This window comes from Lissotriton vulgaris, chromosome 8, assembly GCF_964263255.1.
Source record: "Lissotriton vulgaris chromosome 8, aLisVul1.2, whole genome shotgun sequence".
Lineage (NCBI taxonomy): Eukaryota > Metazoa > Chordata > Amphibia > Caudata > Salamandridae > Lissotriton > Lissotriton vulgaris.
This window is the reverse complement of record NC_141696.1, coordinates 1,128,001,640-1,128,015,189: the sequence shown is the minus strand read 5'-3', so window position 1 is coordinate 1,128,015,189 and position 13,550 is coordinate 1,128,001,640. Positions and strand designations below refer to the sequence as shown.

The 13,550-nt window shown below is 47.6% G+C and overlaps 1 protein-coding gene across 1 annotated transcript in view; it reads left to right on the top strand.

Annotated features, from left to right (window-relative positions):
* The window catches only part of CDADC1 (cytidine and dCMP deaminase domain containing 1), a 237,259-nt gene that overhangs the window by 188,637 nt on the left and 35,072 nt on the right, over nt 1-13,550 (top strand). Inside the window, exon 6 of the mRNA XM_086934977.1 lies at nt 777-952. Coding sequence (XP_086791103.1) covers nt 777-952 — 176 coding nt within the window. The remainder of the gene's footprint in view (nt 1-776; nt 953-13,550) is intronic.

The window sequence follows — 13,550 nt, the reverse complement described above, 5'->3', positions numbered from 1 at the left end:
GCTTAAGAAGGAAGAAAGATTGTAAAATGCAACTCCCTTTGTTATTGTCGAATGGTTTTGGAATTATAAAGGGGACAATGTATGGTATTATTGGAGCAGCTACATGGAATACAGAATGTGGTGGAGTCAGATGGAGTGGTAAGTTAGAAGACGATTGAAATGTATTGGTTTATACTGAAGGGTTGGGAGCAGCTGCCTCACGGTAGAAGAGGCACTTATGAAAAGAGACACTTATGAAAAGAGACATTGCTCTTCCTGGATCAGCTGATTTATTGATTGCAGTCACCTTGAAAAATGCATCTTAATACGAATAAGCTAGTTTTTAGCTACCTACAAGATTTCCCTACCCGCTATAGGTCGTGAGGACATATAGCCCACGAAATTGTTTTAATGTTTGGGCTATCAATGACAGCTACTGCAGATTCGGTCAAAAGCCTTAGAAATGGTTATATTAAACTCAACCACCTTTGTTTCGGAGAGATCACTTTACTCCGCCCTATGTCCAGCAATTAAGACATGCCGGATTGATGTACCTAACAGGTCTGCATATTTTGAACCCAACAGATCTTTGGTGGAATTTCCTATATTCTTGTATGTATGTTTGCGGTATTGTGCAGACCTACCCAAAAGGCAACGAGAGCATCTGTACAGTTCACCGATTGATTTTCTTGCTACTTATCCTAGATCCGAAACTACATTAAGAAAAATAAAGCAAATCATTCTAAACCAACCATGATCTTCAAATCACAGTATTTGCTTCGTGTTTTGTTTTGCAGAGCGCACACCATTGCGATGGAACAGGAACCATGTATTTCATAGGTTGTGGCTATAACGCTTTTCCTGTAGGCTCGGAGTATGCTGATTTTCCACACATGGATGACAAGCAAAAAGAGAGAGAAATCAGAAAGTTTAGGTACATTATACACGCCGAACAGAATGCCTTAACATTCAGGTATGGCAAAATTGTCTATTGAGGAATATTGTTCGCTGCCTTTTATTGATTTATATGTTTCAATTTCTAGACCACATACAATTAATCCAGAAATGCTTTCCAAAGAGGACGTGAATGTGGAGCAATGAAAAAAATGCATTTTACAGTGGTTCAGAGCAATTGAATGAATGGATGTGATCAAGTTACAAGACAGTTTACAACTGTTCAGAGCACGAAAGGTACAACAAACAAGCAGTGGAAATACAATCGGTCTCGAATTTGTTTAATTTAGAACTATTGGCATTGTAAATGGCAATGTCTTTAACTATGTGTTATGGGGTGTTTGTATGTGGTGTGTAGTGGAATTATGTGGGTTGGATGGGATTAGTTAGTTGTGTAATTGTGTGGCATGGAATTGTGTGTTTGGAGTGGATTTGTGCTGTGAAATTATGTGAATGGTGTGTTGTGGAATTATGTGGATCGTAATTATGTGGTATTGGGTTCACTTAAATTGTGTAGAGTGGGATTGTGTGTTATGGAGTGTAATTGTGTGGAATTATATTTTGTGTTGTGGAGTGGTATTTAGTGGAGTTTAATTATGTGGTGTGCTATTGAATTTTCTGACATGGTCTGTAATTGTGTGGTGTGGATTGGATGTATGTGGTGTGTTGTGGATTGGAATTATGTGGCTTGGATTGGAAATGTTTGTTGTGTAATAGTGTGGTTTGGAATTGTGGGGTGTTGAGTGGAGCTGTGTGAGGTGAAATTATGTAGATAGAAATTATGTGGCATTGAGTGCATACGAATTATGTGGAATGGAATTGTGTGTTGTGGAGTGGCATGTAGTGGAGTGGAAGTTAACAGTGTTAAATTTCTTACCACGATGTGGAATTATGTGTTGTGAATTGAATATATGTGGTGTGTAGTGGAATTGTGTGTGTAGTTGAATTATGGGGTTTGGTGTAAACTTATGTGGCGTGGAATGGAATTTTGTGGCGTTGAATTGTGTGGCATGGAACTGGCATTGAGTGAAATTATGTTGAGTGTAATTATGTGGTATGGTGTGGAGTTTATGTGGATTGGTATGTGGCATAGAGTGTATTTATGTGGCATTGAGTATAGTGTAGTTGAATTGTGTTGTTGAGTGGTATTATGTGGAGTGTAAATATGGTGCATTGTGTTATACCATAGTCTAGTTGAATCATAGTTGTATTGTTACGTCATCCTAGTCAATTCCTGTAATAAACTGCTCAAGAATGTTCAATTGAGGGACTGGTTGCCATCCAGAGTTAAAAGACAGTCATAGGAACATACAGCAAATATGAAAAAAAGCAACGGAAAAATAAAGGCTAGACTATTGATATTCTATGTGAAAGTAGGGGATTTCTCCTGTTATTGCACTATTTTCAACAAAAAAGAGATGGCTGCCAGTCGTATGGTAAGTGAATCCTACACCTTGTAGTCCCCATTGCCTTATGTCACATTTTGTATACACTGATTTCCACATCCATGGTTCTATGTGTGTGATGTGTGCCTACACTGGTATGAGAGGTGCTATAAAACAAAGAAAATAATTGTGAGAGAGGGGCTATGGAGAAATGAGAAGTCCTGTTGGGGGGTGACAATGAGGGAGTCATTGAGGAGCCCTAATAAAGATTGTTGTATACTGGGGCACTATAAGGTAATCATGTATTGCCCCAGTATTGGAACTTTAATAGATTCCCATGCTTTTGTATCATTCCCCGTCGTCGGAATGGGAGTCTCGATAACAAAAGTAACATAGCAGTGGGCACAAAAGAGAAAGAAAAAAGGCCTAGGCCTCATTCCCTTTTGTAGCCCATCACTCTCTTTGTGTAAAAGAGACCAAACTTAGGCCTCAGCCAATCAGAAGAGCCTCACCCCTTAGAACCCTCCTGAAGGAACCTCAGAGCCTCAGATTTTCTACCGCACGTTGGGCTTAGGGAGTCTCCTTTGAGCTCTGCTCAACTTCTACTCTTCAGACAGTTTCTTCAAGGTTTTTTCTTCAGATTCTTTTCAGATTCACTTCAGATTGTTAGCTGATCCTACCAGGATGTCTGACAAGGAGAATAAGAAGGCCCTTTTCAAGTCATGTTCCACCTGTGGCAAGAAAAGGCTTTTCATAGAGGATAAGCATAAAGATTGCATCTATTGCCTCTATCCTGACCACAAGGCTGCGGACTGGAAGATCTGTTGCACCTTTTCAACCAAGACCCTCCGGGACCATGAGAGTAGGCTTCTGACATGGCTCCAGAAGTTGAAATCCAGGAAGGATACTGTCTCCAGTGACAGTGAGGATTCGGCATCAGCATCTTCCTCAAGAAGGTCAGTAAAAAGGGGTAGGGGTTCCCCTTCTCCTTCTGTGGAGCGTCATTCTAAGGCCCCAAAAAAGACCCCCAGTGATTCTGAGAGCCAGGGTCCAGGCAAATCTCCTCACCGAGGTGAAAAGGAGAGGGTAGGACCATCTACGCCTTCTGAAGGGTTGAAGACTGATCCAGCCTTCAAGAAGCCCTCTTCCCATTCTTCTGACAGAAGTTCCAAGTCGTCGACGAAGAAGGCGTCGTCGACGGAGGCTCCGCCGACAAAGAAATTGAAACAGAAGCTGAAACTGGTTCCGTCGACGAGCTCTTAGACGACGGATACGGCAGCGTCAACGAGGGACTCACCGACGACGGCATATTCAACAGCATCGTCGACGAGGGTGACGACGTCGACGAAGGTGGCGACGACGACAGTGTCGTCGACGACAGCAACATTGACGACGACGATGGCTGGGATGTCGACAGTCTTATTGTCGACGGCATCGACAACGCCCATCTCGTCGTAGAGTGTTTTTGTGTCGACGACACATACTCAGTCGACGAAGCCGCCGACGACTGCATTCCCAATTCCATCGTCGACTGGATCGTCGATGATTTTGTCATCGGAAAAGAGGATCACAATTTCCATGACCAGGATTACCCCGGACATGACATCTCCCAGGAGGGTAACCCCTCTTCCTCCAGGTCTACTGTTCGGTGAGGATGAGTCCGAAGAGGAGGATCAGGACTTATATGGCTATGCCAACAGCCCCTCTCAATTGCTGGTTAAATGCCAGGAAACTGACTCGGATGGAGGATATGACCAGGAGGGGAGCTATGAACGTCATGCTGCCCAACCACAGCAATACTCTGGGCAAGAGATGGTGTAGGAAGGTACCTCCTGACTATGGTTGCCCCCAACTTTTTGCCCTGTGTTTTAGCTGGTTTCTGACATAGTCGACCTGGGACCCTGCCAATCAGGACCCCAGGCCTACTGCTCTCTGTAAAATGGATTCCATGTACCTTAGGTACATTTCCAATTGGTACTGGGCCACCTTATCAGACCCTGTAACTCAGGGCATAAGTGTACCCAGGGCTTACCAGGGGCTGAAGCATGTATTATGCCACCCCTGGCTGGCCTCCTAAATTTGACACAACTGGCTGCATGACAGCTGGGGCAAAGTCGTGTAAGCACCCTTTGCTGTAGATATAGTATACCTATATCTAACCCTAAAAATGGACACACAGATTCCTATCAGTCACTCCTATGGCAGGCCTTGACAATCCTGAAGGCAGAGTGCTTGAAATCGTGTGAGATGGTGCTCTGGCATGAGCTGAGCCTGTCTGCAGCTTGCGGAACCAAGTCCTAATAGCTGTGACATGATAACGCATACCATATACTCTTAAGTGCATTATAATCCTTGCGGTTAAATGCTATCTTTGGTATTGCTTTATCAAAACATGTCTAGTAAGGTGTCATACGAATTGGAATACTAACCCCTCGCCACTTCTGGCGACGGGGTTAGCATTCCACCCTTCTAGAGGGACACGACATGTATGTAACTGTGAACCCCGGTTAAAGTTAAACGAAGCCTCAGCTCCACAAAATGGATGCTGCCACCACAGACACGAGTCTGACCCCCTGCAGCTGGGAGTCCTTCCAGCGAGGGGAGCCTGGACAAAGGGTTTCCTGTCAAGGGCGGTGCTAGCACCGTCCCAGACAGGGTTTTGTGTATCCTGGGTAGGCAGGGCTTTACAGGAAGGTGACTGCTGAGTGGCACCCCGGTGCTCACTACGCATAGGCCGGTCAGAACCAGTTCCAGGGGCACACCAGCCCCTGGCCTGGGGAAAGTCCGGCATGGGAGAGGGGTGTAACCACCCCCCTCCTAGTCCCACCCATAGGCAGGACCTAGTCACCGGGTCAGCACCTTTTCTTAGTATAAAGATAGGAGCGGGCCCCCTGTTCAAGGGAGATCATCTTTGGAATCAAGACACGACTTTCTGCGAAAGGACATCAAGATTTCTTCTTCAAGATTCTCCCTTGTGGCTAAGGAGTAGTCACCCTGCATCCGCAGGCACCATCAAGAACACTGCGGTCTGCTGCCAGTCCTTCCTCAGGAATCCGACGACACAGCTCGACGAGACCCGGCTTCCCTGGCACCTCTGACCTCTACTCACCTCTACAGCCAAGCTGAGAACCGTGAGTGCGACGAGACCTCGAGGGACCGACGATCGCCAAGACTGCACGACTTCTTCACAACAAGCCCGCCGAGTATCCCTCTGGTGAGTGTTTTGGGGTCTGAGAAGCCCCGACCCTGAGCAGCTCCAGCACCGAAGATCAGCCTCCCAGCATCTCCACGATCTGCGTGGGGCCCTTCTGCTTTTTGCTGCTCACCGCGTTGTTTGGCTACTAGCCCGCTGGTTTGTGGCCTTCTTAACGACGCCCGACGACATCACTGCTGCTGGTCTGGTTGCTCCAGACTGGCCCTTGCTCCCTTCCAAGAGAGGAGCACCCCGGACCCTCCTGGTCCACTCCAGACGCCATTTTGAGTCCACCGCGTGGGCTTGAATTTGCCAAGGCTTTGTTGCCCAATCCTGGGTCCAGCGACGCCGACAGCTTCATCCATCGTGGGACAGCTCGCTCTTCCATCCTGGTCGCCGACAACACCTCCTGGTCCGTGAGATCTGCAGAGCACAGCGTCGCCCACTCACCTAGTCGAGGTGACTACCATCCGGTGCCCTCCTGGTGCCACCTGACTACTGGCTAGTAGTCACGAACTTGGTCCCCTCTACTTTCAGGTGTCATCTATCTTCAAGATCCAGGCTTGGATCACTTCGAACTCTCTTCACTGGTCGCCTGCCAGCATCTTCCTTCCAGGCTCCTGGTCCGTCTACGAGGATTCCCGACGTCTTTTGAGACCTATGCAGCTGCAGCCCCTGGGCTAGGTAACTTCGGCATTTCGGTGCCCCAGCATAGCCTCACTATCCAAGGGTCAGAATCCACTTTCGTTTTCCTCCTACCAGGTCGGGTTCGCCCAAGAACACTAACTTTGTGAAATCTAGCTACCATAGACTTTGTCCCGCATCACGCGTGAGAGTGCACACTCTGCACCCGAGTCCCCTGGGTCTCCTAGAAGTAATCTAACGATTCTATAGTCAAGTCCTAGCGATTGCAAAGCCTATTAGTACTGTACTTACCTGCTAGTAAATTCGCATTCCACTTTCAGAGTATATGGTTTTCCGTGCCCCTCGGGCATTTGTATATACTGTGCTAACTTAAGTATTTTCGTAAGAGTTTTGTTTTGTGCTTAGTCCCCTGTCCTCATAAAGAGTACAGGGCTGTTGTGATTTTAATAAATACACTGTTTATTTTCATAACACTTGTGTGGTGTCCTTTCACTTGGTGTTCAAGGGGTATATGTGTGGTATAACAGCTGGCTTAACACGCCCTCTCGAGTCTTTAGCCTTAGACTGCTCGTATCCACGCTACTAGGATAGCTGGTCTATAAGGTTGACTTACAACCAATCATCAATAAGGGTTGTTGGACTGATACATAGTGATCACTAGAATAGTGAGCACTGCATATCAGGCCACCTTCTCACAGATGGTTACTGTAATATCTTTCCTACAGGATCTGCATAATATGCTGCAAGATTATAAGTCTAAGGCCACACATTCTGCTCCAGCTCCTGTGGCGCACGGCATGCCTGTCATGTCACCGGCCTCAACAGCTGTTCCTGTATCACCACCTCAGGAGTCTCTTCAACCACTGACATCGACTCCACAGGAGCCTTCCAGACCTGCTGTCACTCATGATGATTCCTCGGATGAGGATCATGATTCGGAGGGTAGAGATGATCAGGATGATTAGTGGTATGATTACGTCATTCCGGACCCTCCATCTCCAAGTCCGGATCCGGTGGATTATTCACCTGCTGATATTGGAGGTTTTCATCAGCTGATGGAAAGAGTGACTGGAAGATTCAAACTGACAATGCCTAAGGTGTCCTCTGAGTGTTTCTTGTACGATTTCAAGGAACCTTACAGAAAAACGACAAGATCCATTCCAATAGTAAAACATCTCTGGGATGAGGGCCTTAAGGCTATGAAAAATCCAGCGACGGTGGTCCCTGTGATACCGCGTATAGATAAGAAGTACAAGGCGCCTGATGATGGTCCAGCTGCCTTGACAGGTCACCCGAAACCGGACTCAGTGATTTCCCAGGCGGCGTAGAGGAAGTCACGCAACCCTTCTGTTCCTTTAACAACTCCTCCGGACAAAGAGGGAAGGAGATTGGACAATGCCGGAAAGAGATTCTCGTCCATGGCGAGTCTTCTTGTGCGAGCAGCTAATGCCCTGGCAATATTGGGCAGATATGACCGTCAGCTTTGGTGTGATGTCGCACCGTTCCTGGACCAGCTAACTCCAGAAGCGAAAGCAGAAGCAAGGATGGTCTTGCAAGAGGGGGAAGCGACATCGATGGAGGTCATCAACTGTGCCATGGACATTGCCACAACGGCCTTTCGCTCTTTGGTGGGAGCTGCGGTCCTTCGTCGCCAGGGGTGGCTGAAGGCAACCTGGTTTCGACCCGAGATCCAAAATAAAATCCTGGATCTTCCATTTGATGGAGAGGCACTGTTCAGGAAACTGATTGATGACACTCTCCAAGAGATCAAAAAAGACACTGAGACTGCAAGATCCTTGGGTACGCTCCAGTACCGTAAAACACCTTTTAAAGGCTCCAGGGGTAAGAGTACGAACTACAGAGGATCTTACCAACAGCAAAGATACTCTTCCTATGGTTCAACTTCACAGCAGTACCGCCAGCCTTACCAACAAAGGCAGGGCCAATCCACCAATTACTCAAGGCCTAACAACAAAGGAAAGCAGGCTCGCCAGGGACGCAATGCGTCCAAGCGCCAATAGCAGCCTTCTGGCTCTTCCTACTGGACCCTCCTCCAAGAAGTCATCAGTTGGAGGCAGGGTAGCAAAATACCTTCTGAATTGGTCCAAGATAACATCAGACCGTTGGGTGCTCAACATCATTCGAAAGGGCCATACCTTGGAATTCACCCAAATCCCACCAACAAAGTCCCCGGCAGCCATTCCATTGAAACACCTATGTCTTCTGAGGCTCGAAGTTCATCAAATGCTCCTCAAGGGGGATATAGAGCCGGTTCCCTCCGACCAAAGAGGACAGGGATTCTATTCCAGGTTCTTCCTGGTCAGGAAGACGTTAGAGAAATGGCGCCCCATTCTAGATCTCAGGGAGCTCAACACCTATCTCATCTCCCTATCTTTCCGAATGGTTTCCTATCAAGACATCCTGATGTTGATCAATCTGGGGGATTTCATGGCCAATCTCGATCTCGAGGATGCATACTTTCATGTACCGATTCACCCAGCACACAGAAGGTTTCTACGGTTTACAGTAGCCAAGAGCCACTTTCAATTCGGGGTTTTATCCTTTGGTCTTCGCTCAGCCCCGAGGATTTTCACAAAGGTGCTGGCGCCAGTAGCGGCATTCCTACGAGACATCATTTTCAAGTCTTTCCCTACCTGGACGACTGGTTGCTGAAGGCTCCGTCCAGAGAAGCAGCGCAGGACGCTGTTCAGGCTTGTACAAACCTATTTCGCAATCTGGGACTCAGGTTAAACAAGGACAAATCATCTCTGGTTCCATCCAGGAAGGCACGGTTCCTGGGAGCCATCCTGGACTCAAAACTCTCAAAAGCTTTTCCAACCCTAGAAAGGCGGAGGAAGCTTCAAACCATGGCTCTGGACCTACGAAAAGTGTCTTTCAGTATGCCGCTACAAGTCTCTGCAAGGGGTAATTTCATCATGCATACCACTGATTCCTCACTGCAGGCTGCGAATGCGGCCTCTTCAGGAACAATTGGACATCCAATGGAAACAGGTGCACGGATCATTCGACGACAAGGTGTCTGTCAGCCCAACAATGCGAAGAGCGGCCCTGTGGTGGACAGACCAAGGCAACTTGTCCCAAGGTCTATCTTTCGTAAACGATCCGTCTCCTCAAGTAGTGACAACGGATGCGTCGTTGGATGGTTGGGGAGCAGTGATGCAGGACCTGCACGCCAGTGGCCATTGGTCTCCTCACGATTGATGGCTCCACATCAATCTACTGGAGCTCAGAGCGATAAAACTGGCTCTTCAAGCTTTTCTCCCACGTCTAGGAGGTTCACAAGTTCTCATCAGGACGGACAACACCACGACCATGCATTATGTGAACAAGGAGGGAGGAACCAGATCTCTCCCGTTGTCACAGGAAGCTCAGGAAATCTGGGAATGGGATATCCTTCACGGAATGTCACTTCAGGCAGAACACTTGCCAGGGGTTTTGAACAAGAATGCCGACAGACTGAGCAGGTTATCATCAGTCAGTCACGAGTGGGAGCTAAACCAACAAGTTCTAGAAGAGATATTCCGCCAGTGGGGCACATCAGCGATAGATCTCTTTGCCACACCGTCCAACAAAAAATGCCGGTCTTACGTAAGCAGGCTTCACCACCACAGATCATTGGGAATGCGCTTTCGATAGCCTGGTCAAGAACATTTGTCTTCGCTATTCCCCCCTTTCCACTGATCCCGAGATTGATCAGGAAGATCAAAGTGGAACCATGCAGGATGATCCTGATAGCCCCTGCTTGGCTGAGACAGTTCTGGTACACGGAGCTCCATCTGTTGTCGCTAGCTCCGCCTCTTCCCTTGAAGCTTGTTCCAGACCTACTCACAATGTCAGAAGGACAGGTTTGGCATCCAGATCCACAGTCATTGCACCTGACAGCATGGCTCCTGAGCAGCGAAAATGTATGAATCTCCCCATCTCGACCAAAATTAAAGAAGTCCTCTCCCAAGCGAGAGCCCCTTCCACAAACAAGACGTACCGCCTTAAATGGAAGAGATTTTGCATTTGGTGCAGGAGCGAGAAGATTGACCCCTTTTCTTCAAAAACTCATCAGCTTCTGCCTTATCTCTTGACCTTGGCTAAGTCTGGGCTGGCCCATTCTTCTATAAGGGTGCACTTGGCAGCAATTTCAAGATACAGACGGTCGGAGTCCAGATCTTCTTTGTGGTCTTCCAGAATTATTAAACAGTTTCTAAAAGGCTTGTTTAGGGTCTATCCACCAGTGAGACCTCCGCCTCCTACTTGGCACCTGAATCTCGTCCTTACTCAACTCATGAAGAATCAGTTTGAACCAATTCATCGTTCAGACGTGAAGTTCCTGTCATGGAAATTGGCTCTCCTTCTTGCCCTCACATCGGCAAGACGTATTGGGGAATTACAGGCTCTCACAATCCAAGAGCCTTTTCTACAATTCAAGAGAAACCCTGTTATCTTGAGAACCAACCCAAGGTTCATACCCAAAGTACCCTCGGACTTCCACTTGAACATACCGGTTATTCTTAAGGCTTTCTTTCCTCACCCGGCTACACCAGCGGAGAGATCGCTACATTCTCTAGATGTGCAGCGATGTTTGAAATTCTATTTGGATTGCACCAAGGATTTCGGAAATCCTCACAATTGTTTGTAGCTTTTGGTGGTCCGAGAAAGGGTCTCTCTCTGTCAAAGCAGAGAGATGCAAGATGGATTACAAGTGCCATCCTACATTGCCATTCTGCAGCAGGTAAACCACTGACTGGCAGGGTTCAGGCACATTCCACAAGATCAGTGGCGTCTTCAACAGCCCTCTTCGCGGGGGTGCAGATAAAGGACATTTGCAGAGCTGCTACCTGGAGCAGTGTCAACACCTTAACTAAGCTTTACTGCTTGGACTCCTTGCAGCAAGAAGATACGGCAGTGGGCCAGGCAGTCCTGAGGAACCTCTTCCAATAATTGGTGAGCTTTCCTTTCTATCCCACCTTCCGTAATTTTGCACATTTTGTATCTTTGTCATGTTGGCTTTGCAATGTATACTATGACACAAAATGTGGGTTTGTTATTGCTAACTGCTTGCTACTCTGATACAAAAGCATGGGAATCTATGAAAGTTCTAATACTGGGGCAAGAAAACAAGTTACTTACCTGTAACTTTAGGTTCCCAGTATTAGTAACTTTCATAGATTCCCATGCGCCCGCCCACCTCCCCGAGGAAAGCTAAGCTTTCAGCAGAAATGGTGGCTACACACAACGGCTACGAAAATCTGAGGCTCTGAGGTTTCTTCAGGAGGGTTCTAAGGGGTGTGGCAGTTCTGATTGGCTGAGGCCTAAGTTTGGTCTCTTTTACACAAAGAGAGTGATGGGCTACAAAAGGGAATGAGGCCTAGGCCTTTTTTCTTTCTCTTTTGTGCCTACTGCTATGTTATTTTTGTTACCGAGACTCCCATTCCGACTACGGGGAATGATACAAAAGCATGGGAATCTATGAAAGTTACCAATACTGAGGAACAAAAGTTACTGGTAAGTAACTTGTTTTCCTATGCTTTAAAAGCGAACACAATTGAATATATAGTTACAAATGTGTTGAAGAATTATAGGAAGCTGGCAGTGTATATACTATACCAAAGTAAGGTATATTGTGCACAGAGTCCAGTGTATTCCCGAAGCTTCAGAGAGGCCAAAGTAGATAATACCGTACTCTCTTTTGTGGTAGTGTGGTTGAGCAGTTAGGCTTATAAGAGGGCTGCATTAGGCATTTGTTGTACACACAAAGGCAAGAAAAGATTACACACACCCAAAGACTGAATCCAAGACCAATTGTTTTGTATTGAAAATATTACTTTGTTACTTTTATTTTAGAACCCGTAGAAACTCAGTTGCAGGTACCAATTTAAAATAGTAATACTTTTCAGGTACAATAGGAATCTGTTTGCAAATGAAATAAGAATATTTTAGGTTTAAAGTATTTTTATTGCATCATTGAAAACAATACAAACAAACAAATACAGTTGTCTCGAAAAAGATCGTGCTGAGAGTCCGCTACAGGGGTGCAACCTGCGAGTATGGCGCGGCAGGTACAACATACCTTAGATCCTGAAGTCAGGTGCCCGTGCAGTTGAGACAAATCCAAGAACTAACCCCCTCCTCCCCAACTTCCCCCCCCCCTCCCGTCCCAGTCCCGGTCCCTCCCCCCTCCCCGCTTACTGTGCTAAAGACGTCCTTCTCCCCCGTCTCTGCAATGAGCCCATTCCTCCCGCTTTATGGTCCTCCCGGGCATTTCAGGTGGACGGAGCAGCCAGGGATGTTAGCCGTAGGAGCCGGAGATACCTGGGACAGCTAATTTCCCTGAATTCTGACTGTAGTAAGGTGTGGAATGGCAGCCACAACTCCTCAAACTTGTCCACCTCCCCCGCTACCATAAGGGACAGCTTCTCCATTCCCAGGACGTGCCACAACCTGTGTAACCAACCGAAAGCAGTAGGGGGTGTGGTAGTTCGCCAGTGAATGAGTATGTTCTGGATCGCCGAGCCCAATGCGATCGTTATCTGTCTACCTTTCTTAGACCTCAGGGGATGCATCAGGCCGTTGGGCAAGTCTGGCAGAACATAGGCAGGGAAGGGGGGCAATTCAATTTCGAAGCACCGGTCTATCTCATCTAAAACCTCCTTCCAATAGGAACTCAATAAAGGGCAGTCCCATAGTATATGAGTAAGCTTGCCAATCTGTCCACAATCTCGCCAACAGGTATGTGTAATGTTACGATTCATTTCGTTCAATCTCTCCGGCGTGTAATACCAGTAGGTGGATATCTTAGTGAACGTTTCAGTGAGCCCAGTGTGGTAAGCGGAGTGCTGTGCCCGGTAGGAAATGTGATCCCAATCTGTGTGGCTCAGAGACCTTCCCAGCTCCCGTTCCCAACGCTCCCGTCCGGGATTGTAGATGTGAAACGGGGGGGGGGTTGCAGGAGCTTATAGAGATCTGAGATGAGCTTGGAGTCTGAGGAGCGTGTCGCCAGCCACCTCTCGTAAGGCGTAAGCTTCCGGTCTGCCAAGTCGCGCACCTGCAGTTGAAGTGCTCAATGACGCGCCTGCATATATCTCATGCGCTCCGTCTCAGGCAGGTGGAACTCCCGTCGAAGGTCCTGAAAGGATATGGCGCCCTCCGGGCCATACATGTGAAACAGTGCACAGCATCTAGCCGTCCGCCAGAGCGCGAAGGCTCCGGGTTCCATTCCAGGACGGAAGTCCGGGTTCTCAACTAGTGGCGTGAACGGTGATGGAAAGGTGGTGAGCTCATGCTTATCATTCACGGCGTCCCATACTTGAAGTGGGACCCGCGTAACAAAGGACGCATAAAGGTTGGGGGGGGCGGTGTGCTCTGCACAGGAAGGGTACCTC